The sequence below is a fragment of the Larus michahellis genome, chromosome 2 (genome assembly GCF_964199755.1).
Source record: "Larus michahellis chromosome 2, bLarMic1.1, whole genome shotgun sequence".
Taxonomy (NCBI): Eukaryota; Metazoa; Chordata; class Aves; order Charadriiformes; family Laridae; genus Larus; species Larus michahellis.
The window spans coordinates 92083189-92108850 of NC_133897.1; the positions used below are offsets into that span (position 1 = coordinate 92083189).

At 39.7% G+C, this 25662-nt stretch overlaps 1 protein-coding gene across 8 annotated transcripts in view; it reads left to right on the plus strand.

Annotated features, from left to right (window-relative positions):
- SEMA5A (semaphorin 5A) overlaps nucleotides 1-24889 on the plus strand; it is a 353355-nt gene extending 328466 nt beyond the window's left edge. For all 8 annotated transcript variants that reach the window (XM_074576222.1, XM_074576228.1, XM_074576225.1 and 5 more), the window contains 5 exons: nucleotides 9211-9381; nucleotides 12118-12273; nucleotides 15332-15379; nucleotides 17607-17818; nucleotides 19223-24889. In XM_074576222.1, coding sequence (XP_074432323.1) covers nucleotides 9211-9381; nucleotides 12118-12273; nucleotides 15332-15379; nucleotides 17607-17818; nucleotides 19223-19342 — 707 coding nt within the window. In that variant the 3' untranslated portion in view covers nucleotides 19343-24889. The remainder of the gene's footprint in view (nucleotides 1-9210; nucleotides 9382-12117; nucleotides 12274-15331; nucleotides 15380-17606; nucleotides 17819-19222) is intronic.
- The last annotated feature ends 773 nt before the right edge of the window (nucleotides 24890-25662 follow it).

The window sequence follows — 25662 nt, forward strand, 5'->3', positions numbered from 1 at the left end:
TATATATATATATGGTTACAAGTTAAAAATGTGTTCCCTAAATCACAGACATGTTTTTTTTTCGTATGAGTATTTTGTCAAATCTTATCATTGCAGTGTTTTCCCTAAGCTTTGTAAGCCCTTTGACAGCCACTGTCCATTCTCTGCATCAGAATCTAAGCAGTAGATCTGTGCAGAAGACAGGGCTTCCCTTTCAGGACACAGTTTCTTGAAAAAAATACTTCCACCTTGAATTGAACCTAAATGATATATTTTGGCAGATATCCCCCAAACCTAGCAGCCCTGTGAGCGTTATGGCTGCTCACTGAAAGTGAACTTACCTGCAGTTTTATGGCTAATGGGAGCAGTAGGATTGTTTGGCAACTTGAATGCCTCAGGCAGCCCCCTGAGGCATTCAAGCCTCCAGCTCCCCTGCTGGTGGGTCAGATCTGTTGGGAATCCCTGCTTAGGTCTAGGTGAAACCCATTGAGCCATCAAGGGTCTCAGAGAGGCGCTTGGGCACAAGCCAGCACTTTCTGGTGAAATTTTCTTGCCGCATCCAAGGAAATAGCTTTAGATGCTCATTGTGTAGCTTCTCTATCAGGCAATGTAAGCATTTGAGAAGATGAAGGGAAGAGATTACATGTTTCTTTCTGAGTTTAGAGGCATGATCAGTGAAGGGTGGTCGTTTTCTACACCAGGCAGTGTGAGAGAGAGGTGAAAGGGAATCAGCAGAGAGCCAACAGTTGGCAGAGTATTATAAAATTGTGGCCCATTTCTTCACATTTGCACGGCCCCAGTGCGTGATCTAATTCATTGGTTCCTGAACTGCAGTCATAATGCCTTGCTTTTCTCAAATAACAAAATTATAAACAAATCTGTTTCATGTGTCTACACTGTTCATCTGTGAAAAAATTTGAAGGTTGACAGTAATGCATTAGGTCAAAGATTTAGGAGACCATTGTACCAAAATGTGCAAGCCTCCCAAGGGACACCTGCAGTAGGTGAAGCAAGCTAGAACGTAGCTCCAAATGAGGAGGTGTCATTAGTTCTTTCTTCCCTTGCAAAGGGAATCCCTCCATGAGACACTGACTTCAACTTTGAAGCAGCTGAGTGGTGTGGTAGCTCACAAGCTTTAAGATACCTGATTGTATTACCATCCTGTAGTAACTGAATTACATTCATTAATTAGTCCCAGGTTATCTATAAAAAGGGGCTAGATTTGTTGTTCATTCCTTGCTATTGTTTCTTAAATTAAGTGCTCTCTTGAATTTTGTTGGATTTTTTTCAAAGGTAAAATAAGTTAAAAGTTTTCAGAAGTGGTATTTTTAATTAGCTCTGCAGCTAGTACACTGTTACATTTTTTTGAAAGAAATTGATACAACCAGTAAAGCACCTAGTTATCCAGACCTAGGTTTGATGTAGGGGCCCTTGTTGTTTATGAGTTAGCCAATACCCAAACCTAAAATACATTAAGTTGTAAGGCAGAAGTTAAAATTGTGCTTTATGTAAAAATTATTCCCTCTGCTGCTGCCTCTGAATTTGAAAATATTTTTAAAGATCAGTTGGGATAAAGTATGGCAGGCCTTTCTGAAGCAAGAAGGGGTGTCCTAATATATCTGATAACTTTCTTCAGAGACAAGTTTCATTTTTCTTTTTAGTGGAAAGTAGATTTGAATAAAGATGTGGAGCTTGAATGAAGTATTTAGATGTATGATAGCCTGCGAGGAATCACAGAGTTCCTCAGCTACAAGACTACTGTTTGACAGTAATTAAGAAGAAATGTAAGGGGCTAAGTCAGATCCCAGATAAATCTGAAGGGAAAACATTGCGAGCGGTAGATGTAATTGATTATTTTATTTTCTTTGAGACATGGGAGAGTAAAAAATGATTGCAGAACAAGGCTTATCCATAAATTAGACCTGATTATGAATTTGTAGAAAGGGAATCATTTTTTATTTGGAAGCATACTGACAAAATTGAATTCTCTCTGTTTTTAATGAAAGTTGCAGAAAGTTAAATTGGTGGCTCAACGTGAACATCTCTTAGGTTGACATTCATGAGACCATGTCGAGTAAGGGGAGACATAAACAATACATGGGTGAAGAACCTTTGGCCCAGGCCCACAGGTACAAACCTGGCAGACCCCACAGCAGGGAGGGTAAAAGCCAGTAAAAGAAACCATGGTCAGATTGCTTTTCAGCCTTCTTGTTAACCACTGTGCTAGGGACCAGATTTCATTTCCTAGGTGCTTATATTTAGGACAGCTATATAAAGTTGTTCTTACCCTAGCTATCCGAGTGAGTTTCTAAAATGTCCCTGCTAGGATCTGATCACACAACCCTTGCAGGCGTTTATGAGAAAGGTTGGAGCGGGTGCAGATCTCATCGCGGTATTGACTATACCCTCCTCACATGGACTAGGCTGTAGGTAGAGTTTCAGGGACTGAGTAGGAGCAAACACGTCAGGCCCTTCTTGCCACTCTGAGCATCAAGGAGAAAAGCAGAGACTCTGCACAGTTCATTCTTGCCCCTGTAAGTAAGTGAGGTGCAGGCAGAAAGGCTAAGGAATGTGAGGAGATTCTGTTCTGGACTCAACCTGAAAGTAATGGCCATAGTACTAGAAATAAATATGCAACCAAGAAGAATTTGATGCTTTCTAAGATTTATCTGAGCTCCCTCAGGGTAAGGAAGCTTCACCTGCTCCCTGCTGGTAACAGAACCATTTGGTTACAGTCCAGTCCAGTCATTAGCCTTTCAGAAATATTCTGGTTTAGTAGGAAAGGGTGAGGTGGCAGCCACAAAGAAGCCTTCCTGCTAGGGCAGGCTCAGGTTCTGCTTTGCCCCCTGTTCTGCTTATTGCAGACCGGATCAAACCCTTATGATATAAACTGCTGAAAAAGATGAGTGATAGAGAAATATACTGAGCAGTGCTCAAGTCACGCTGAAAGTCAATAGGACTTTAGGCTTCTAAAATGATTAATCTGGGCTCAGTATCATCCTGGAAGATACTGAGTGCTCTGAAGGACTGACAGTGAAAAAGCTCATGGAGCCATCAACGAGTGTACAAGGCTTTCTTGTCTCGTTAAGTGTCTTACAGCACCATTTTAAATGTACTTATTAATATATTAATAGCCAGTAATGTACGATTAAATGTGCTACTGGATCCCAGAACTTTATATTGAAGCCATCTAGAACCTACCTTCAGCAGCTACTATTAAATCTTTCTTGAGCCTGCAGGGAAGAGAGAAGCAGTGAAATTTTTCCCACAGCTTGTAGCAAAGTAAATGGTCCACTGACACACAGATTGATAGCAGTCACTGGGCAGATTGCATTTCGTTCATAGTGTCTGAAGGCTGAATGTATAATAGTAAATTGAACAGTGCCAGAAAATTGCCAGAAATTGTACCCAGGCCTCGGAATGTGATTTCTCTGTATTGTACAAGTTTTAGAATGATCCCTCGTACAATTTTGCCTTTAACTAACTAGCACTCTCCCAAATAATCTGCAGAAATAGTTTGGGAGTCAGTGTAAGGTAGGACCTGTTCCCAGTACTCCGTTTCAATGGGGCCAAACTGCTTTGAGGGGCAGGGGAATTTTCACTGTTGTCTTGCACTAGCAAATTGTGCTTTGGCCCTGTGCCTCAGCTCCTTTTTTTATGGCCCAGAGATGTGGTGAATAGAGTTGAGCTGGCAAGCACTGAACAGCCTCGATAACTATGGAAAGGATCTGTGAATACTCGCTGACGTTTCTATTTTCTTTGAGTTACAAATACGTGGTCAATATGAAAAGAAAGGAATCTATAATAATCAGGAATATTAGGGTTTTGTTATCCTTGGGGGCTTGTGGGATATTTACATTATGAAGAGAAACAGACGATGAAGAGAAGCACTGTTTCAACAGTAAGTTCTGCAAATTTACAAAATTCACAGGAATTTACTAATTAAAGATTTGTTTGCCTGAAAATAATAACAACCAAACGTAAGGAATTCTGTCCTCGTTCACAATATTACATGTCTTCAGTAATTACTCTAGAAAAAGTCAACTTTTTCTTCATTTTTGTTTTGCTTTGTTTCCAATTGCCTTGTCTTTTATTCTTTTGCACATAGGGACACTTGGCCGATGTGCCTTAATTAGGAGTTTAAAGCACAGCTACGTGAACACCATTGAGTAGCATGAGCTACAGGAGTTCCTGTTCCCTCTTCTCAGAGCATAGTGGTGGATCAGAGGGAAAGGACAGTTGCCTTCTCTTAGAATTGAAATTCTGATACTTCATGACAATATTTTGGGATTTTACCAGTTTCAAATTTTTGTTATAGTAGTTTTAGTTTGGTTTAGTTGGGACATTTTGTCTGAGAAGAACTGAATAAATTCATATATCACACAGTGTGCTAATAACAATAAAGAGTTCCAGATACACAAAACTCCCTGAAAGACTGTTTAAGTTATTTATGTGTGCCCTAAAGCTGGTTATTTCTTGTTTTGGTTCGGTTTTTTTCTTCTATTTTTTTTTCCCCTTGCAGTCATACTTGGCCACAAGGAAACAGGAATATATGTAAAAGAATGGACAAAATTTATCCTGCAGTAACTTCATAAATCAGGGGAAAAAATTTACCCTGATCCAAGAAAGCTTGTCTGTGAGGCTGCTGAAGCCCATCTCTCCACACACATTGATCTCTTCAGGCTGCTTCTGTAGCCAGTGAGGAGGGGGCTGAACTGTCCTTTGGAAGCAACTGCTGCTTTTCTAATTTAAGGGTCTGGGTTACAGACTTAAACTGTGGTTGATCCTTAGATTTTGTTGTTGTACTTTCTGTAGAAGAATTTGTTTGCCTTCCGTGCTTCTGCACTGCACTATGTTGACTGTTTTCATCCAGCATTTCTTTTATGAGTAAAAGGTACCTGTAGCATCACAGAAACAAGACTTTGCCTTTGCAAACTATGATGTAAAAATCGCTCTTTCCCACGCTCAAACATGCAACAACATCCCACAGCATTAGGAAAAAGCAGTGGGCTAAGTAATGTGGAATGAGATGAACCCCAGGTGTCTGGAAGGGAGCAGTACTCTCTTGGGTCTGTAGGCTGCGGAACACCCAGTGCCCCTGGATTTAACTGTTACTCAGTGACTGGGAAGCACGCCGTCTGCATTTCAGTGTGTGGGAAGAGATACTGCCCCTCCATTTGCACTCCTTCATGCGTATGAGGAGGCCAGAAAAGACTGGCCTCTCAACATTTTTTATTCTCTTTCGCTACACTTTCAAAAAGATGAGCAGGAAAAGTTATAAACCTAAAGGCATACACCAAAAAAACCTCCAAATATTTTTTTTTTGGTTGTTTAAATTTGAAATGAGACCAGGCAGTATATGAAGGAGCCTGCAATCCTATCTGTGTTCTCATGAAAGCAGGTGAGGACAGTGTGTCTGCCCACGCTTCCTTCCACTTCCTTGTAAAACCCAAAGTGTATAGCAGGGTATCCAGTTTACTTAATTGTGTCTTGGAAATTCTCCAGTAGCGTAGATGTTTTATCATGTCCCCAGGAGATCCCATTTCTGTACGCTGTTTCTCCCTAGTACATCCTCTTCCCTATGGTTTTTTTTTTTCATTATAATGAAGAAATATTTATTAACCACAGCAACAGCCAGTAGGCAAAAAGTTGTTCGCTTTACTGCAAAGGAAAGAGCATTGTTTGAGAGCCCCCTGCTAGCTGAAGGGTGCCTTCTTCCAAAAGGGACCAACCTCAGTAATTGTCAGAAAACGTAAAGACTCTTGCTATCTTTCATTGTGGAACTGCTCTAACGACTTTCTTTTGTCCAACAGCTCTACAGAACTGTTATGTAAAGAGGCTGTAGTAACTGGAACGTTCCTTGCAGCTGTGTATTTTTCCTCCTATAAGAAGCAGAAACAACGTTAAGGGCTCCATGACAAAAGGAAAAAAGGAAAAAAAAGCCCAGATGGTGCTGTGTTGCTAAGCAACTTTAAAGGAAGATGAAAGAAACCACAGAGCTCTATTTAGGTCTTGTAAAAACTCAAGCAGTAAATACCCACTCCTTTGATCTTATTTAACCGTGATGATGCTTTATCATCCTGTGTTGCTGAGAAGGAAAAGTTCTGGGGACCAATAAAAGAGGTAGTTATGATAGTCCTTGAAAGGCCTAGAGGTTTAGGATGGCAGCCTGTCACTAAGTAGTTGCTAAGAAAAACAGTTATAATTACACTGTCCAGCTCAACCATGATCAAATGTAACATTGTCTGTTATATTATGTCTGTCCTTTCCCATCTTCACCAGACCCACTTCTCCCTTTACTTCCACAGTTATATAATACAGCCATGATCACTGCCATTGTGGAACACGGTGACATTCTTGGATGTCACATCGGTCTCTGTGTTCTCGGCCACCTATAGATAGATGGCAGATGGCAGTTTCAAATGCATTCACATTTGTAATTCTCACTCCGGTCCATTGAAAAATAAGTAGAAAGTGTTGGGGGGTCACTGTCTCCATTACAGTGAACAAGCCACAGGTAATGTTTGCAGACAATTTGTTTTCTGTCTAGGCAATCTCAGGCTGTCATTCTCTTTCATGGAGGTCTGTACACTGCAGCAGGAATGCCTCTGATTGTTCACTTCAGCAAGTCAAGGATGATTTTAAATTAAAAAAAAAAAAAAGAAAAAAGGGAGTATCTGGAAAGGTAAAGCCTTACTATCACATGAAATGAATAGTTTAGGTAACAGCTTCTGCTTCTATTTGACATAACTTAAAAAAAAAAAAAAAGAGGCAAGTTCTGAATAAAGATACCATGTCTTGAAGTTGTTATAAAATTGCACAGTATATTTCACCTGCACTGAAGACAAATAACCTGTGGCTTTCATAGATATGAGCTTGCATAATACTACATTAACAGAGTTATCTCAGGCAAAGAGACATATTTGTTTTCCAGTGACTATATGAATAAGAGAACAAGTCAAGCACTCTACAGAGATGAGTACTTATTTATGATAGGTAGTATAAAACTCTCTCATACATCTGTATAGCTAGATGATTTGGCTGATAAATATATCCTGGAAAAAAATGTAGCGATCATTGAATTCCTTAATAATGGTAATAATTTATTTAAATGACATACTTGGGATATAGTACCAGATTCCACGACTCCTGTCTGTCTAGTCAGGCTATTCAGAGGCCAGATAGATTACCTACAAAAGTTTTTTACAGCTATTGTTCTTAGCAAGGAAGGGCCAACTCCATGCTTTCTGGATTTACAGGATAATGTTGCAAAAAATACAGAGAATGAAATGTTGTGTATTCAACAACTTCACTTACAGGATTAGTTAATAGCCTTGGGTATGCACTAGTGAATTACCTGTTTGATTAGCAGTTGTGAACCTGAGGGTATGCTGTATCTGAAATTACATTCAAAAATGCATGTATAAGTTTTAATATCAAAATAACCATATTCTCCTAGCTCATTTTCTAACTGTTGCAACCTTTGCATAGAAATCATTCTACTCCACTGACCAAGTGCGTTTGTGATACACAGTGCTACCAAATCAAAATATTTTTTTAAAGTTCTACATCTTCATCTAAGAGAGAATTTAAAATGCAAATACTGCAGAGATATTTTCATTGTAAGTTAATTTTTTTTCAGATTTGTAACCTCCTTTTTTTTGGTAAGAGATAATTGGGGAATAGCATTTCAATAAACCAGTGGAAACTGGTTTACTTCTTGAAAGGCTGTTTGATTAATTGAACAGAAAGGATCAAAAGGAGTCATTTTGAAATGCTTGATGAATGTTTTGGAGACTTCGGTGACAATCAATTGTTTCAACAAACCATGAAGTAAAGTCTTGCAAGGAATGTCTTAAATGAATGCACAGTAAAAATTGTGTACAGAAGATGTGTCCTTACCTCGTAGTTTTAAAAGCAGGCAATAATGAGTTTCTGTCTTGTGTGGTAAAATGCCCACTGCTGCTGTGACTGATGGGAGAAAAAAAGGCAAAACTCCTGCTCAGTTTAGGGTCCTGTCATAAACCAAAACTTTACTGGCACATGGCCTTTATTATACTTAGAGTCTCATCTATTAGTGTTGGTTGAATTGCACACGATTTCTTTTAATCAGCTGCAGACATGGTAAATTGTTTCCTTACTTAAGTATTAAGAAAGCAAGTGATAACACTTTAAATAGAGATTTGAAAATAAATTTATTTTTTGTGGGATATGAACATTTTGAAAGTTTAGTTTTTTGTTGGTTTTTTTTTTTTCAAAAAAAAAAAAAAAACTGAAAGAGAAATGAACGAAATACTGAGATTCTTCGCAGAGGGAATGCTGTCCCTGGGAGAAGTACATCTGACTTTGTCATGTGGCTGCAGATAGGAAGCCTTTGGCAGATGGGCTGCAATATGGCCATAAATGCCAGAAATACATCCTGAGGCTGCAAAGGAGCCAGTCCAGTGCAGGCAATGAGGCGAACTTTTATTAGAAGCCCGTCTAGTGGCCATGTGTCGAAAGCCGTCTGAGAAACGGAGCTCCCGTCAAAACCAGCCTACGTTTCAGAGGAACCTTGTGAAAGTTTGAAGAACAGTATGACATGTTTGAATCAGTAAATGCTAATGGGGAAAAAAAACTGAAATTATTCTTCAACAACCTGTGTTTGAAACTTTAAGTGGCAGCTCCTTTTTGTCATTCATCTGTTGCTTTTTTGAACTACCACCATTGTTCTGCTGCTGGCATCTATGCTAGAGCTACATTAAGATTGTAACATTATATTGGCCCACCAAACCCTACAACTGTGTTAGATCAATTGAAATGGGTTGTAGGGTTAAGGCAATCTCACCTAGGTTGTGAAACAAAATCTCGATTCCTCAGTCTCTGTTGGTATTATTGGGCTAAGTTTTAATTTATGAGTAAAAATTTACTTTGAGCTTGTAACATGTCTACTAAACAAGCTTTGGTAAGAAAAGAGTTTTAACCCTAAAGCTATTATGGTACCCACTGAAAATGTCTTATATAGATGAGTAACTTTGTTAGACTTCCTCGCATACCAGGGGCTTTTAAAATATGAAACTTAAATTGCATTGTGGTAAGATTGAATTTGTGGGCCTTTGTTCAGTGGCACCTAAAAATGTCCAATAATTTCAGGAGGCCATGAATTAGATCCACAGAATATGAGAAAGATGGGTTGGATTATGCCGTGTCACACATTAACTTGGAACAATATGATATTTTGTGTCTTTTCAGTGGATGGAGGCTGGTCTTGTTGGTCATCTTGGTCAAAGTGCTCAGCAACTTGTGGAGGAGGGCATTACATGAGAACCCGCTCCTGCACAAACCCAGCACCAGCATATGGAGGAGATATCTGCCTTGGGCTGCACACTGAAGAAGCACTTTGCAACACACAGCCGTGTCCAGGTATGACAAATGTATTATTTAGGAGCAAATAATTTCTCTCCCTTATTAAGTGCACAATCGGCTCTTACATGCCACAATCACAGTAAATCAAGTAATAGCAGGATATAGCCTACAAGACACCGCCTCCTACCTCCCCCTTAAAAATTAAAATTAATGTTACTAGGGTCTGGGTCTGGATAAACTAAAATTGTATAATATTTCAAGTGGATCATGAAAATTGCCTGGGAGACTTTTAATAACAATATCACAAAGAAGTACATTTGTTATAACACTAAACATTCACAGCAAGCAAATTGCTGAGGTTAATATTCAACAACATGTGTTATCACAAGGTCCTTCAAGTAGATAATGTTTGCCCTGTTTTCATATAAAACACAGAGCTAACCTTGATTCTCTTTGTAAAATACCCTCGGATGTTAAGGAGCAGGGACTTCATCTTTTTAAGTGACTGTGGATTACTTAGGAAATAGAATGCGTCATCACTTCTGCGAGGCGTATGGTATTATGGATCATGACTTTTGCTGTAACTTTGACTCTGCCTTTTGACCTATATTAAAGGAAACTAATTTTTTTTCGTGAACTTTAAGTGAGAAGTACAAAGTAAAACCACACAAAACCAGATAAAATCATTAGTGAAAAGCCAGTGGGAAAATTTGGTTTCATTTTTTGCTGATTAATGGATTACAGGCAACAGCAACAGGAAATAAGCAACTCTGATGCCACATTGTATTGCTTGCTTCACTGAGAGCTCCTAGACTTCAAGTTTTCTGCTCATATAATGAGGCTGTGCATGTGAAGGCACAGTTTGAATTTATGGATTCTATTACCTGTTCTGAACTACAATTTAAGTTAATTTCCTTTTCCAGGCACTGCATGTCTTGCAGCAGAATAAAAGTACCTACTTTGTCAAAATTAAAGCAGATGCAGCACTTTGTATTGTGTTTAAAAAACACCCAAACATAGAAATAAGTAGATGATTTGATTTTTCAAGACAAATAGTGTATATTTGTATGTAGACGTTACATAGCTGCCTTGGGATCCTTGAGGCATCTTTAAAAGGTCAGAACTGGCGCATTCATTGTGCTAGTATTGTAGCTATTTCTCTTGTTGCACATTTATTTTCTACCATCATTTTTCTAGAAATGACAGTTTGCAAACGTTTATAAATAATTTCTTCATTTTATTTTGACCTGATTGTTACCCAAATTTTTGAGTAGGTGGAGGGTGGAGGAGGAGGAGTTCTGTTTCATTTTGGTTCGAGAAAGTGAAAACCTTTATAAAGCAATAAAATTTCAGAGGGTGAAGTGTTTTTCTCACATTCTGTGATGTTTTATTAATATTTCAATCTCACTGAAAATTTGCGATAGCTTTTTGAAACAACACATCATCAGCTAGCTGTGAGAATAGCCCTTGCCCCATGTTTATGATGCAGATTGCAGACTTTTTTTTTACTGCTCTTATTTCGCATTGGTATGGGACAAAAATAACGGCAGTGCTACACACGTCAAGTTTGGGCAGACTCCTGCATCCCTGCAGAGCCATTTGCTTGTGATGAGGATCCTGGGGCCAGTGGTTCCTGCTTGTGCTGATCTGGAAGTACCATTGGTGACATTTGCTGCTTGAGTGACATGTTTAATATAGGAAGGGAAGAGTAGTGACACCGGGAATCTTAAGTACAACCAACCAACACAGAAATGCATATGCAAAAATGGAAATTATTTATAATGTTTCTTAAGTTGTGAAAGGAGTACAGATTTCTTGGCATTTGAAATAGTACTACTTTTTTTTTGTCCAAACAAAACTAGCAGAAAACTAAAATTTCTGGAATCCTGATACTAAGGATTTTTTGAGGATATGGAGGGTTACTGAAACTATGCAAGGATGCACTTAAAACAGTGAGAAAACCAACAGAAGAAAGAAAAATGTTTAACTGAGCTCTGTCTTATACTATACATGCCAAACTCGGAAGACTCCTATGAAGGCAAGACTTGTGTGTTCCTTGTAAGAAAGCTGAGCTCAGTAAACTCACAGCACCTCATGGGAATGAGATCAATTCGCTTCATTTAAGGAAAGTATTCTGAGATCACACAGGCATGAAATAAAAATGTCTTAATCAAAACTCCATAGGCAGAGGAAGAAATATAGAGAAACAACAGAAGCCGATAATGAACTGAACGGGGAAGAGAAGATGAGAATACTTGATGAGATCTCTTCTATCTACAGCAAACACATGGACCCAAAATAACAAAAGCTAAAAAAAAAAAAAAAGTCTGCAAGATACTGTTATTTTTGTGGTTAAATAAATATCCTGTTTCAGACCTGGAATGCATACTCTTATAGCTCTCATTGCTACTTGTTAGGTATGTAAATAAAAGACTGTCATTGTCCACCCTAACGACCTAGACTGGAACTAACTCCATGACAATCACTCTTCCAGTCACCACTGCAGAATCCCCCTGGCTTCTCACTTACACAAACACAGGCCATGGCAGAAGCCAAAGCCATAATACGTCTGAGACAAATTTACCATCACGCTCTAAATTTCAGAGAGATTTGCCCAAGCCAAACTGCCTTCGTTTTATCGTAATGGAAGAGCTGTCCTCTACTAGTTGGTGGTAGCTGGGGATGGGACCTTCTGTCATAATTGAGAAATACAGGTTATTTCTCTCTCACTGGGTTGTACTTCAAGCATTTAATTGCAGCACCTGCGTGTGTGTCCTTCTCTGCCTGTTGCAGACAGCTGGTCGGAGTGGTCCGAGTGGTCCGACTGCGACTCGTCGGGCCTCCAGTTCCGCGTTCGTCAGTGCATCATTTTGTTTCCCGTGGGCAGCCAGTGCACGGGCAACACCACGGAGAGCCGAGCCTGTGCTTTGGATTCCAACTTTATACCAGGTGAGATCAGCCTGCTCGTCGCAGGATTAGTGAAATCTCTCAGTGTTTCAGGAGCGAGGTGTAGCATCGTCCACACCGCGCTGTGCAGAGCCGAGAACTGGAACAGAGCTTGCCTTCTGGCAGCCAAAGCGTGCTGGTCTACTATGTAGAGAAGATGTTGCCAGATCTGGTGTCTTCATGAAAATCTGCCTCATGGCACCGAGTGCTGTGGAGCTGTCCTCGCTGTCACCACCTGGGACTTTGGTTAGTCACCGTCACAGCGTGCTGCAGGTCCCTCCCGTCCTAGTTGGTAGCCGAGTGCAGGGATGGCTGTAGACAGCTAGGAGAAATAGTTTCCTTTTTACTTTCATTTAAGTGGTTTTGAGACTTTGGGGGTATTAGAGAAACATTCCTCTAGGTTTTGTGATTTGTATATACAAAAGTGGGTGCTAATGTACTTAATCTGGAAATCATTTTACAGAGTCCCTTAAATTAGTAACTGCTTAGATAGTTAAATACTACTAACTCAGGTCCTTATCTCCCCCATGACCGCTAAGTATCTGATGGATAGTCACATCATGTATTATTCTATAGCATTTGTCAAAACTCATGACTGTACTCTTTTTTTTCTTCATTTTTTTTTTTTTTTAAATCATAGCAGTCATTTAAATCCACACATCAGTATGGGTGGCCACATTGCATTACTGTTAACAGTCATCTTTCCATCTGTGTACATTAAAAAAAGCTAGCAGTCTATTCACAGAGAAATTTACATTTTAATGTATCATTTGAAATGTAATTATGTTTACTCAATGAAGCAACCTTTTTTTTCTGTGACTATGCGGTAAAATATAGTACTATATAACAAAGAAATCAACACATTTAAATACTGTTTTTATGGATGGCACATAATGCTTAGACTCCCAAGTACTATTTTTCCCTCCAAAACCAGTGTAAAAAATGACAGTGTGAAAGCAAAACCTCCTACATTGTATTTTTCCCTTTTTCGCAGGCTTTTGAAGAAGTGCCATTAATATTCACATTCTGTGAACCCCCGGCTTAATCCCATATAAGCTCTACATCTTGTTTTGGAAAGTAGGCTTTTGCAGAATCTGAAATGAGCCACCTCTTCTCTCGCCCTTCTAGTTTGTTTGCCACTCCTCCTCAAATTACCCATATCACAGCAGATAAGGTCGTGCCCGTTACACTCACCGTAGGGAAACGAGCTCGCTTTCTTGGGGTTGCTTAGCTCGCTTTCACTCCTCCAGGTCCTCTGACTCAGAGCTTTCTCCCGCTCTCCCTCCCTCTCAACCTCTCTTTTCTTTTCTAATTTACCTCCCACCTTTCCTCAGCTAGCGTTGCTGGCTTGTCCACCCTCATGTTGTCTTCTCCTCCTCCTGCTTACCTTAGCTCTGTTCCTCTACGGAACTCAGTATATAGAGTGATTCCAGCAGAGTGCAAAAACGACTCCTCGTCATTGCTGCTGCTGTGTTTCCAGAGTTAGTCCTTGTCAACATTAACTTGCAGAGTTTTATGGTTTTCTGGCACATTTTTTTCTGCTTTTTGTTTGGATTGTGAATTAATAGTCTCAGCCAGCCAAAGTATGCTCTCAGCCTTTAACTCTGTGAGAGTGCTGTTCCACCAGGTCTGATACTTTCTCATTTTGAAAATAGTATTGATTTAGCATGTGAAGAAAGGTAAAAAATTATAATCCCTTTAGCAGTAGCTGCACGTGGATCATCTTTTGGCGGTGGAGAGCCTACTTTGTTAATTCCTTACACAGAAGCTATTGCATACCTGTGGTCATCATTGCTGCCCTTCTCTGATCTGTTTTTAGTTCTGCATCCTTAGATGGAAAAACCAGAGCTGCACACAGCGTTCGGGGTGTGGACAACGCATGGATTTGTGAAATGTCATAATGCTGATATCCTGTCCTATTCACTAGTGCCTTCTTGGTAGTACCTAGCATTTGTTTTGCCTTTTTGATTGCTTCTGAACACTAAGCTGGTATTTTCATGGAACAATTTGTCATAACCCCAGTCTCTGTCAAGAGTAGTAACGGTCAGTTCACAGCCCATCATTTTATGTGTGGAACTAGGATTGCTTTCCTCTGTGTGTATCGCTTTCCACTGATCTGCATTCTGTTTCAGTTGGTATTTTATTGCCTAGTTTTGTAGGGCCTTTTTTCACAGCATGCCCTTGTCCATGCTACCTTACCTTTGTATCATCAGCAAACTTCAGAACCACATTTGCCTCCTGCTTTTCTAGCTCTGCTGAAAAGCCTAGGACTCTCCACTGTAAGAACTAGGCACATAGTATTACCCTGTTTTCTGTCTTTTTCCTCATCTCCCATATCTACTTTATTGCTTGAAAAAACTTTGACAAGGAACTTAAAAGCTGTTTTGAAATCCAGGTAGGCTCTGTCAGTTACCTCACCAATATCCACCCTTTCAGAGAGGTTCAAGAGATTTATTAGACAGCACTTCCCTCCACAGAAGCCATGGGCCTGAAGTAAAGAGTGGGAAAAGGTGATTGCCAATAGACTTGTTCTCAATATTTATTCAGAATGCTTCCGAAGTCAAAATGGTAAGGATACAGGCTGGAATGACATTTTATTAGTTTACAGTTGAGACCCATGAAATTGGCAGTCATCTTTTTTGAAGACTTGTAAATTCCCACTTTTCACATTAGTGCTAGATGTGACTTCTAGAAGTAATGAGCCCATTTGAACACAAGATAATTAAACTCTCATTAATTTTACTATTCAGAAAATCACCGCTTTCTCAACATGCTTAAACTCCACGAAGAATGTTTTCATGCGCACTTCATCTTTTTAATTCCAGAGATGGTTTGAGGCAAGAATTAAAAATATGTTGCTGCTTTTGCTTGGGAAACTAAGGAACCTGAAGATGTCATCAGACCTTTTTGTTAATTGTACCACATAGTCAAAATCTTTTTTACTTTGGATTTGGAGTAAATGTAGTAGAATAAATTCTTAAATCCTTACTGTGTTAATCAAACTAGTAGTTCTCTGTAATATTTTTTCTCCTTGGCATAAGCAGTTTATTTATTTTTCTAGAAATATCAGTGGCACGATCCAGCAGCATAGAAGAAAAACGATGTGGAGGTAAGCTTTTCAACTCTAGATGTGTATTAAATGCTGAAATGTTGATTCCGCATTTTTTCCTTTTGTTTCACCTTTTGCACTCTCTCTTATTCTACCTTCTAAACGCTGCATTCTATTATTTACACTTGTGCGGAAAAGGAGATGTAGTTACTACAGGATTTCTCATTAAATACCCATCTGCTGTTGCTGACCTTTGAGACAAGAACATGCATTACTGGATGTTTGTATTTTCTTCTTTTTCAGTACAGCAGTCAGCCTTGTCTCAAAAAGAAATTCCTATTATAAGCTAGTTGTCAGTAGGTCAAAATTTGCAAAGTTGCTCCACCTTTTTCAGGATAATAATTTCACAAACCTCTTTGGGACTCCACACAAACAGCAGAAAGCCAGCCTGCTAACCCATTTAATAGCTCCGACTGTATCTGGGACTCATTTTCAGCTTTGCTGCCAAAGACAAAACTAAAAAGTAAAAAAAAAAAGTTCCATTCCAGAGAGTCCTGATGATAGCAAAACAAATCCTGAGAGAGAAAACTGTAAAAAAAAAAAAAAAAGAAGAAGAAGAAGAAAAAGAAGAAGAAAAAGGAAAAATGACCGTTTTTTTGTGCTGAGCTATCACGCTTAGTCTGTGTCGTCATGGTAATAGCTCTGACCGGTTCTGCTATTCTTCCATGCACAGATAAGCTGCATTTTTAACCTAATAAAGGACAATGAAAACACAGAGGTTATGCAAGGGTACTGTTGTGCATGGTAACTTGTTATGGGAGCCAGGATAATGTGATATGATTTTTTTCTAATTAGCAGTGTTACTCGGAAAACATTTTGCCAAGTTCTGCAACAGTGGGAAACCCTCGTAAAAGTGTAGAAGGATATTTCAGTGATAATTTATATACTGGGGCAGTCAGTCTAGTCAACTAAATATTAGTTTGTGTTTCTAAATACCCAGTAGGCATGTAAAAGTCCTACCTTCGGCATTTGCAGAAAATGGGAACCATGTGCTGTCCCATTTTACTGTATTACAGTGAAAAAGGTCTAACAGATGTTTTTCAGACTAGTGCCAGTCTTTCAGTTTAAAATGTTTCATTTGTGCATTTAGGCAAGCCCAAACAAATATTCAGTAATGTTAAAATGAAAGCTCCAACATGAACTTCTCACTGATACTTCTTTCCTAATCAAAAAGCACAGTTCCAGTTTGAAATAACAATGAAAACCAGTTTTCGAGCTAATTTTGAGCTAATCCTACTGGTGCCACATCTGACCTGTTATCTCTGTTCCGTAACATCAGGGGATGATTGTGCTTTAGGTTCCCTTCTACAGTTTCACGCGGCAATGAGCTGTTTTAATCCTTGCGTAGGTGGTGAAGTTTCCCCGTCGTCTGATCCCGTAGTATCTTTGAAGGGCAGAGCAGACAGGAGAGTGCTGGGGTCTGAGCTGTTGACTTTGGAGACTCTCTGGCTGTTGTGGTTAAAAGCACACTGAGCTTTAAGGAGTCTCTCTCTCTCTCCACTTCCCATTTTCCTTTAAAACACTACCATTTCTTCCTCACCCCACCCTTACACATGGAAGAAACTCTGAAGGCTGGAGAAGGGAACGAATTTGCCATATATCAAAGATACAGAAACAGTGAGACCCAGCAAGAATCAAAGCAGGGGATGGAAAAAATGTATGCCACTGCTTCTGGGACGTGCACCAAATAAAGGGGATACAGAAAACATTTTAGGGAAAGCAGGACTGTGATTCAAAGATAGCAGGGTTTTGTTAGTTCTGCCACAAATCACTGTGTAAAAGAAAGAACTAGAAGAACGGCAGAGGAGATGATATTGTATTTTGCTGAAAAAAAGTGATGTACGTACATTATGTGCATAATTTATATATAACAAGGCATTGTTATACAGTCTGAAGAAAAATTTTGCTGAACTATTCAAACATGCAAAATGCAGTTCATTCATCTGTTATTTGGATTCTGAACTTGTTTAAGCGTCTTTCAAAAAACTCAGTCTTAATACTTAGAGAGATGTATGGGTATCCAAGATTCTTATAATGATCCCTTCAGGGAAATACAATGCATTTGCTACCGTAGGGATAAACCATTGCAATTGAGATGTTCCTGGGAAACACATGAAATTTCCCTTATCTTTACTTGAATCAAGCGCTTGTCTACATTTTTCCCGAGCTTAAGCTTTTATTGCCACTTCCTTAAAAATTTGATCGTCGTTTTCTCTCCACTCTACAGAGTTCAACATGTTTCATATGATCGCAGTGGGATTGAGTAGCTCGATACTTGGTTGCCTTCTTACCCTGCTTGTTTACACTTATTGCCAACGATATCAACAACAGTCCCATGATGCAACTGTCATCCATCCGGTGTCACCAGCTCCTCTAAATACCAGCATTACCAACCATATCAACAAACTGGACAAATATGATTCTGTGGAAGCCATCAAGGTGAGAAGTGGGTTGGGAGCTCCATAATGCACAACGTATATGGTCCTACACAACAGTTCCGCTGTTTCAAAAGAATTCTACTTGCTCATTTTCTGCGGTGGTGTTTGGACTCAAATTATGCTGATTGTTAAAGACAAAAATAGATTTCACTTGAAGCATTGTAATTACAGATCCTTTCCTTTGTCAATCCCTATTACACAGGAAGTTAGTTTTTGTGTGCATGTATAATTTATACAGCAGCAGCCTTTCGTGGGAAGAAACAGACCACTCAAGTTTGGGTTTGTGGGATTTTTTTCCTGATTGTGTTCCCTCGTGGCTTGTTCAAGAAGTAAATAGAGCCGTTAACAGTCATCATGACATATATTGAAGATAATCCTTTGGCTCCAATGACATGGTGTCAAGGGCACTGTTCAACTTCCTGCACTGTGTTTATACAGGAGATGTATCTGGTGAATATATTCTGGGTCAGACTCTCAGCTAGTGTTCATACTCAAAATACTCTGTAAATGAGCAGTACGGATTTACATTAGCTGAGGGTCTGGAGTGGAATCTGTATCATATGATCATTGCTCCCAAACAGCTATTTTCTTTTTATGACCTTTTAGAATAGCTCTGCTTTTCAGACCCACTGAATTAAGGAAGGATGAGCATTCTGAAAATATCTAGCTCAGTATCTGCAGATTACACGGTTTATTCATGCAGCTGCAAAGCTTTTTGTAAATGAGGAATTTTCTTAAATCCTACCTGGATAATCCAGTTTTTAATTTCTACGTTTTTCTTTCTAATTAAAGACATTTTAAAGAATTTCATTTAAAAATGGCAAGAAAAGTCTAGACTTTGTAATCAACGGTGGAATATGTACCTAATTTAAAGCTTTTCCAAATTCCATTAATCATCTCTCTGGATAGCTACAGAAACCAAAAAAACCCGTTGAAAATTCTAAATACCCATATAACTTTTTAAAAAACAGGATTTACGCTCTTAAGACCTTCAGATATTTCTCCTACATATTGCATTTGAAAATTAAGGAATTAATGCAGTAAAGAGAAAATAATTCTTATTCAGTGAAAAGATAATGAGTGAATCATTCTGGTACGAAGAACTGAATATGTATGATTAAAAAGTATTTTTAATCATAAAATTAGTTTTATAATACTGGGGGAAAAGTGCCGGGCTTTACTTTATTGAGTAGCGTTGCTTTTTGTAGGAACGTTATTATGTAAGCAGATACATGCAAATGCAAGTTTTTGTAAATGTGCAGGTATTTCTCAATGCATTTTTGACTGACTTACTGTACACAGATATTTGCCACAAAAATTGCCTTGGTGAACGACCGCTTAGTGGGTAGCTTTCTTCTGTCCTTCCCATTTTCTTATCTCTTTTTTTTTTTTTTTTTACCCCCAGGCATTTAACAAAAACAACCTGATTCTGGAGGAGAGAAACAAGTACTTCAATCCGCATCTTACTGCAAAGACTTATTCTAATACCTATTTCACAGATTTCAATAATTATGATGAGTACTAATGGGCTTGTGTATTTTCTGGCCTCCTGTAACTCCCCAGTCCCCAAGGCCTGTGCTACTTGACTGCTCATGTGATTGAGGCTTCAGAGATGAAGTTCAGAGACATTTCAAGCACGATCAAAGCCATCAATGTCCCATTGCTGCCAAAAGCCCAAAACACCTGTTTGTGACATGACGTTTTCTTTGCAGAGTGGAAGGTTGGCCTTCAGTGTCGGGTGCAGCTGTAGCCCCTCGGTGCCACTGGACCACTTATGAGGATTGCGTCGCTTCACTCGGTTTCATAAACTTCCAGAGTTCTCTAACAAGTGACTAATTCATTCCCGAGCTTTAAAAAAATAATATTACCCCTTAAAGCTGCGCCAGGAGTACAAATCTAATTTTCTTTTTAGGCATTGTCTTTTATTTCCATGAGGTTTGAAGAGGGGAGCTCTGCGGTTAGCCATGGAGCCCTCTGTGCAGTCTCCTGAAGCTCGCACCACCAAAAAGAGCTCACAGGCTGCTGGGAATAATGAGGAAAAGAAACGTGATGGTCTAGCGATGCTCTGCGGCAGCTCTGGGCTCTGTAGGGCTGATCTTCCCAGGCTCTAAATCGCTCCGGCTGCAGTTCAGCTGTTCACAATGCGGAGACTGAGGCTGTACCTAAGGGATACAATCTTGTCATTAACCCAGAAAGCTACAGGGTCGGTGGCGTCCAGTTGCGAGCCAAGCCCAGTCGCATAAAGCCTTCCCCTAGTTCGGTTTAATTTTTGGAAGGGTGTGGAAGGGCATGTCCCAGAGGGAGGCCGAGGGAGGAGGGCAGATAGGAGAGGCACCCTGGAGGGTTTTTCTGCAGGTCATGGTAAACCAGCCTTGCTGCAGCGCGTGGGCTTGCACGAGTCCTGGCATCCCACAGGCTCCCCCCCCCCGGTGCATGCCCACGGGAACCTGCTCGTCTCTCTGCTGTAGCTCTCGCCGTCAGGCCGGTCACAGAAGGATGCGACTGCACCGCGTTTTGTGTGCCTTCTCAGGCTCTCGGGGGTACGTAGGCATAATCGTAGACCTGGTTTTCTCTTTCCGGCTTTTACTTTATGTGCACGTGTCTGACAAACAAAGCTGGCTCAGAAAATGCAGATGTATTTGCAAAGCGTTGTCTCATCTTGCTGCCGTGTCCGACCCGCGCTAGTCAGCCCCTAGAGGAACATTCTTATGGTGTTTTAAGTGATTATCTTGTTGGACTTCATTGATGTAAATATTTAAAATACTGTTTGAGTTTTAAGTTATCAGTTTTAATTCCTTTTGTAGTGGCAGGTGAGGAAACACAAAGGATTTTTATACCATTTTTCTTTGTTCTGTCTGTCTTCAACCACATTCATGACATTGTTATTTTTGTATGTGAGATTCCGTATGTATAACTAAAAAGAAAAAGTCAGGGATTTGGGCCAGATTTTCCAGAGTACTTAATAGTAAGGCAGCATTTGCTATTCTCAGAAGCTTGTGAAAAGAAAGCAAAAGTGAACATTAAGGATTAAAGAATTGGGCTTTCATTCTTTTGAGCATGCTAGAATGCAAAGATGATCAAACCAGAGTATCAGGCAAGTATGGAAGGAGAAGCAGAGTGGAAATGTTCCCATTCTGTGTTTAGAGCCCTTGATCATTAGGTTATGCTATGATGGGCAAACAGACAAAAAACATATACGGATTACAATGGTTCAAAACTATGTACAAACAGGCAAAAAGTACTACGCAACTCCGATCCCGTGAGATGGCATTGAATCACCACCTTGGTGGTCTAGTCACTTACATAGCAAGGGTAAACACCCTGTCTAATCACAGCAATTAACATTTTTGAATGGGGATAGATCTGAACATAGCACTATGCTTCCTATCTCTGTTCTGCAGTAAAAGGAAAAAAGGCAAAGCAAGTGGGCTTTGAAAATCTGTGCAGCAAAATGAACACACGTTTACCATCTATGAAAATAATTCAGATCAGCCGCCTGTTTTTTCCAGCTGAATAGTTCTCCCTGTTACTCTGTCAAAAGAAGGTACCCCACCCTCGCACCAGTTCATCTCCAGGAAGTGTAGTAATACTGGGTCTTTATAATTTCAGATTTTTTTTACTGTACATTAGATTTGGTTTTCCAGGAAGAAATTAGCTGATTGCCCTTGAGTAAAAGGAAATTTTCTCTGCAAGAAAATTCAGTGAATCGGATAGAGGGGGAAAAAGCTCTCCAAATCATAACCAGTTCAGTCTCTTAATCACTCTGTTCATGCCAAAAGATAAAATGTTAGATTTAAGTAAGGTAAAGAAAATAAAATCTATATTGCTGCCACAGCCAAGAAAAAGCAGCACATGCACATATACACATATGCACAACACCGTTCCTGTCTGCCCCTGTACTAAGAGCACATTAGTCTGGCTTATGGATTTTATATTTAGACTATTAGTTATGAGACCAATATCTTAAAAATATTTGAACTATGTATTTTTATTTTAACCTTTTTTAATTAAAATTATCTGAAACTAGCGCTTTTTTTACTCTTCAGTAGTTGGAGGCACGCCTATCTTTACAGTGATCTGTTTTCCATTCTTTTCATGGATAGATACATATGTTAGATATGTGTTATGTATGCGGTAATAATACCCTAGGTTAAGTCTGCATGATCATAGGTAGAAGTGCAATTAGCAGATGCTCAGCCTGTTCACACTTCCGTCTCCCAAAGGAGTATTTCAGGTGTTCCAGATCTTTGAGCAGCTCCCATGTGATGTCATTTAAACACCATGCCAACTTGTCAGAAAAGTGTTTCTTTTAAACTTTTTTTTTTGGTCATTTCCCTTCCTAACTGGCATTGTTCTAAATCGCAGGCAGGGGTATATTCAAACCTCTATCTAAAGCAGTAGGGTAAACATGGAAATTCCACAGCGCTTCAATGAGAAAAAAATGATGGCCAGATCTCCTTATGAAGCTGGATTTTGAGACAACAGGTTTTAAAGCTGTTAGATATTTGTGTCTTAGGTAATTTTAGAGGGCCCCAGATGCACTGCCTGTATCAGTATTTTCACCTTCTGAGTTCTACACAGCTAGCCAGGTGCTTTAAAACAGCCTTTCCTAATACATGGAGCAAAACAACGTGGAGTCTCTATTAATTTTCAATTTACTTTATTTAGCAACCTTTCCAAAATAGGCTACACACATTTTGGTGAAAAGCATATATCCCCATGTAAGCTCTTATTTTTCTTTTGCCAAAAATGTAACAAAGTGGGCATTTGCCTGCGGATCTTATTTAAGCCGCCAGAGCTCTCAAACTTGCCCAAGGGTAAAATTTGGTTCTTAGACCGTTGTTCTGCTCTTGCAAAGGGAAGATCAACTCCCTTGCCCATTAAATGCCATGCTTAAATACCCCTTATCCTTTCGTTTGGACAAAGCGATCTTCTCTGAATAAATAATTGTATTCCCTCTGATGCTAACAGTTAATATTACTAAACCGCTTTTGCACCAATTGCATAAATTTAAAAATGTTTCTCTATTTCGAATGCAAACATTTCAGCAGATAGATCGAAATTCTCTGAGTAAAGCTGCTTCTGTGTAGCCCTGCTACATGGAGTGAGGAGGAAGCAGGATTGGCAGTCGGATCCTGTACAGTATATATACTTTCATTGGATAACTCAAAGTAGAAGTGTGGTTGAGTACACACTTTGGGCTTATTTTTGTGCCTGATACATCGCGTATGTTCCTCAGTTGCTTGGAAAATGGACTCCCATGCTTGCAATTTTGTCTTGTACTTTGATTTGAGTCTGATGACCTTTATGTTCATTTAAAGTTACTTTACGGGGAAGCTTTTCCAACCGTTTGCAGTCACCTGCTGTTGGAGCAGTGTGGTTTGGCTAAAACTAATCAAGGGATTTTCGACTAGGATTAGGATTTTCATAAAAGAGTGGGAGAAAGAATGGGGCTCAAATGGCTTTGATTTCTAGGCTATGAAGCAGTACTGATTAACATCTCAGATGGGCGTAGGACACTGTGAATTTAGTTAGCTCTACCAGAACTCCACAGTTAACCTCTGGGAAAATACCACATCAATGTACAAATCAAGAGCTACCAAAGCACTTATGTTAAGTGAAGAAAGTTCTCAGAGCATCAGAACATATGGCTGTTCAAACCAGAAAAGAAAGTAAGAGGTCCCAGATGCAGCAAAAATGTTAATGGGAATAAATGCTTCAATATTTTTTCCTCATAATCGTAGAATAAATATATTCACTTCTTTAAATGTGGGACCAGTTTTATTAAAATCAGCGCAACATAAGCACATTCCTAAAGTTAATTGTACGCATAATGGCTTTGCTGTATGAGATCAATTCTGTAAACAGTTTAGTCCAAGCTTGCTTGGCTCTGCTTGAGGCATCTGACCAATTTCTGACTGTAGCTGCCACCAGCACTGGGACAACATCCTTAGATGGGCAGAGTTACATGTGGCGAGGGCTTGTCTCTCTCCACCAACACTATAGTGAGCCTGGAGAGTTACGCTTCTAATTTTCACTGCCATTTGGATGCCTAAATTTAGATGGGCGAAAGCTAGGCTCCTGAGTATGATTTTACTCATCGCAAAAGTAACCGCAGCGAGTGGTTGGTCTGGATGTAACAAGTCACTTATTTTAATGCGTTTACAGGATTGAGCCCAAAATATATTGCTTCTGCACAAATCCATGCACAGTACAAGATGACTTCAGTAGTAAGAAAACAGATTCATTTAAAATTGTTCACAAGCAAATCTGCATCTTGATATCAGGGAATAGATATGTGTTCATTGTGTGGGGTATTTGAATTCATTCCTTTCTTTGCTAAATAAATGAATGATAAAAGAAGATACTGCTTGACTTCATTTAAAAGCCATTCTTCCAAATAAAGAAGGGTTCTGGGATCTGTGAATGTTTTCCCTTTCTTTCTCTCTTTGCTTCTCCACAGAAATGAATCTGCATGGCTGAAACGGCCTGTAGCTAGACTGTTCCGTGTAACTGCGTGAATGCTTTGCGTTGTGTTGCCATGCGACAACATTTTCTAACTGGGATGGTACAAAGAGGGAAACGTGCTAACCTGGGAGGTTTGGCAAAAATTTCAAGCCCAGCAGCAGCAAGGGTAGGCAGAAGTGGAAACAGAAATGCAGAAAAGAATGTGACTGAAGGCTTGGCAAACTCATCGGTAAACTTTCACAGGAACTTGGAGGCTTTTTGGGAGCTGCCAAGGGCAAAAGGCTGTTGGGGTGTAACCTCACAAATAGTCAAGCCAACTAGTTGCTCAAGCAAAAAGCAGGCGGGTCGCAGTAGTGCTTGTGCAAAGTTGTGACCGTTACTCAGAATCAGGGGAGGAAAATGCTTTCGCAAGCAGCAAGCGCCACAGTACAGGTGGCATTTTGGCAGCAGCCGTGTGCTGGCAGGAAGCACAGGGCAACAGGAGCAGATCTGTAGAGCGAAACAGCTGGTGCTCAACTCCTGGATTTTGGACTAGCTCCAGGCTAGTCCCACAGGCTGAACACCCGCTACCCGTCAGAGTGTACCCCTCCAGTTTCCCTCATTCATTAAAAAAACCCCAAACAGCACAACAAGAACCACACCAGATGGCAGGCTGGGAGGCTGCTCCGTGGTGCAAATGAAAGCACAGCGAGAGGTGTACCAGGAACAGACAAACCTTTTGTTTCCAGTTGGCTCTTTGCATCCAGGTTGGACACTTTTTCGCATACTTCTCCCCTTGCCTTTTCTGCTTGTGGGAAACTGATTACAGCTCTTGGTAGCTGAGGATTTGTCAATTTGAAGGAGTGATCTTATACCAGTACAGGAGTCTGCTAAAAATTTGTATTGTAAAACTGACATCAAGGGCTGTGCGAAAACTGTTATACTGATACTGAGTCTGGCTTATTTTAATTGTTCTTAAACTGCATGTAATATAGCCATTCCTCAGCTGAAATGAAAGTGTGAGCATTTTCTGAAACATCATTTCAGAAAAAAATTCAATCAATGTAACTCTCAGCATTGTCACAATCCAGTCCTAGAGGCTGATAATGCAGAAAGAAGCTGTTGTTTGTGCTTTTTTTTTTTTAATCCACAAACCTCATCCAACAATAGCTTTGGATTTAGAAATATCATGGCAGGTAATTAACAGTAATACAGTATATGTTCCAGGATTCGGCAACCATATTTGCGAATCACTAAGCCCATGGTTTTGAATTTATTCTCCCTTTTGTTAGCTGCAGCAGTAGGCATTGACTGAAAGTGAAATAAATATCAAATTTCAAATAAATGAGACACATAAGGTCCCAACTTTTAAATAAAGCTTTGAAGCCAGTACAGCTG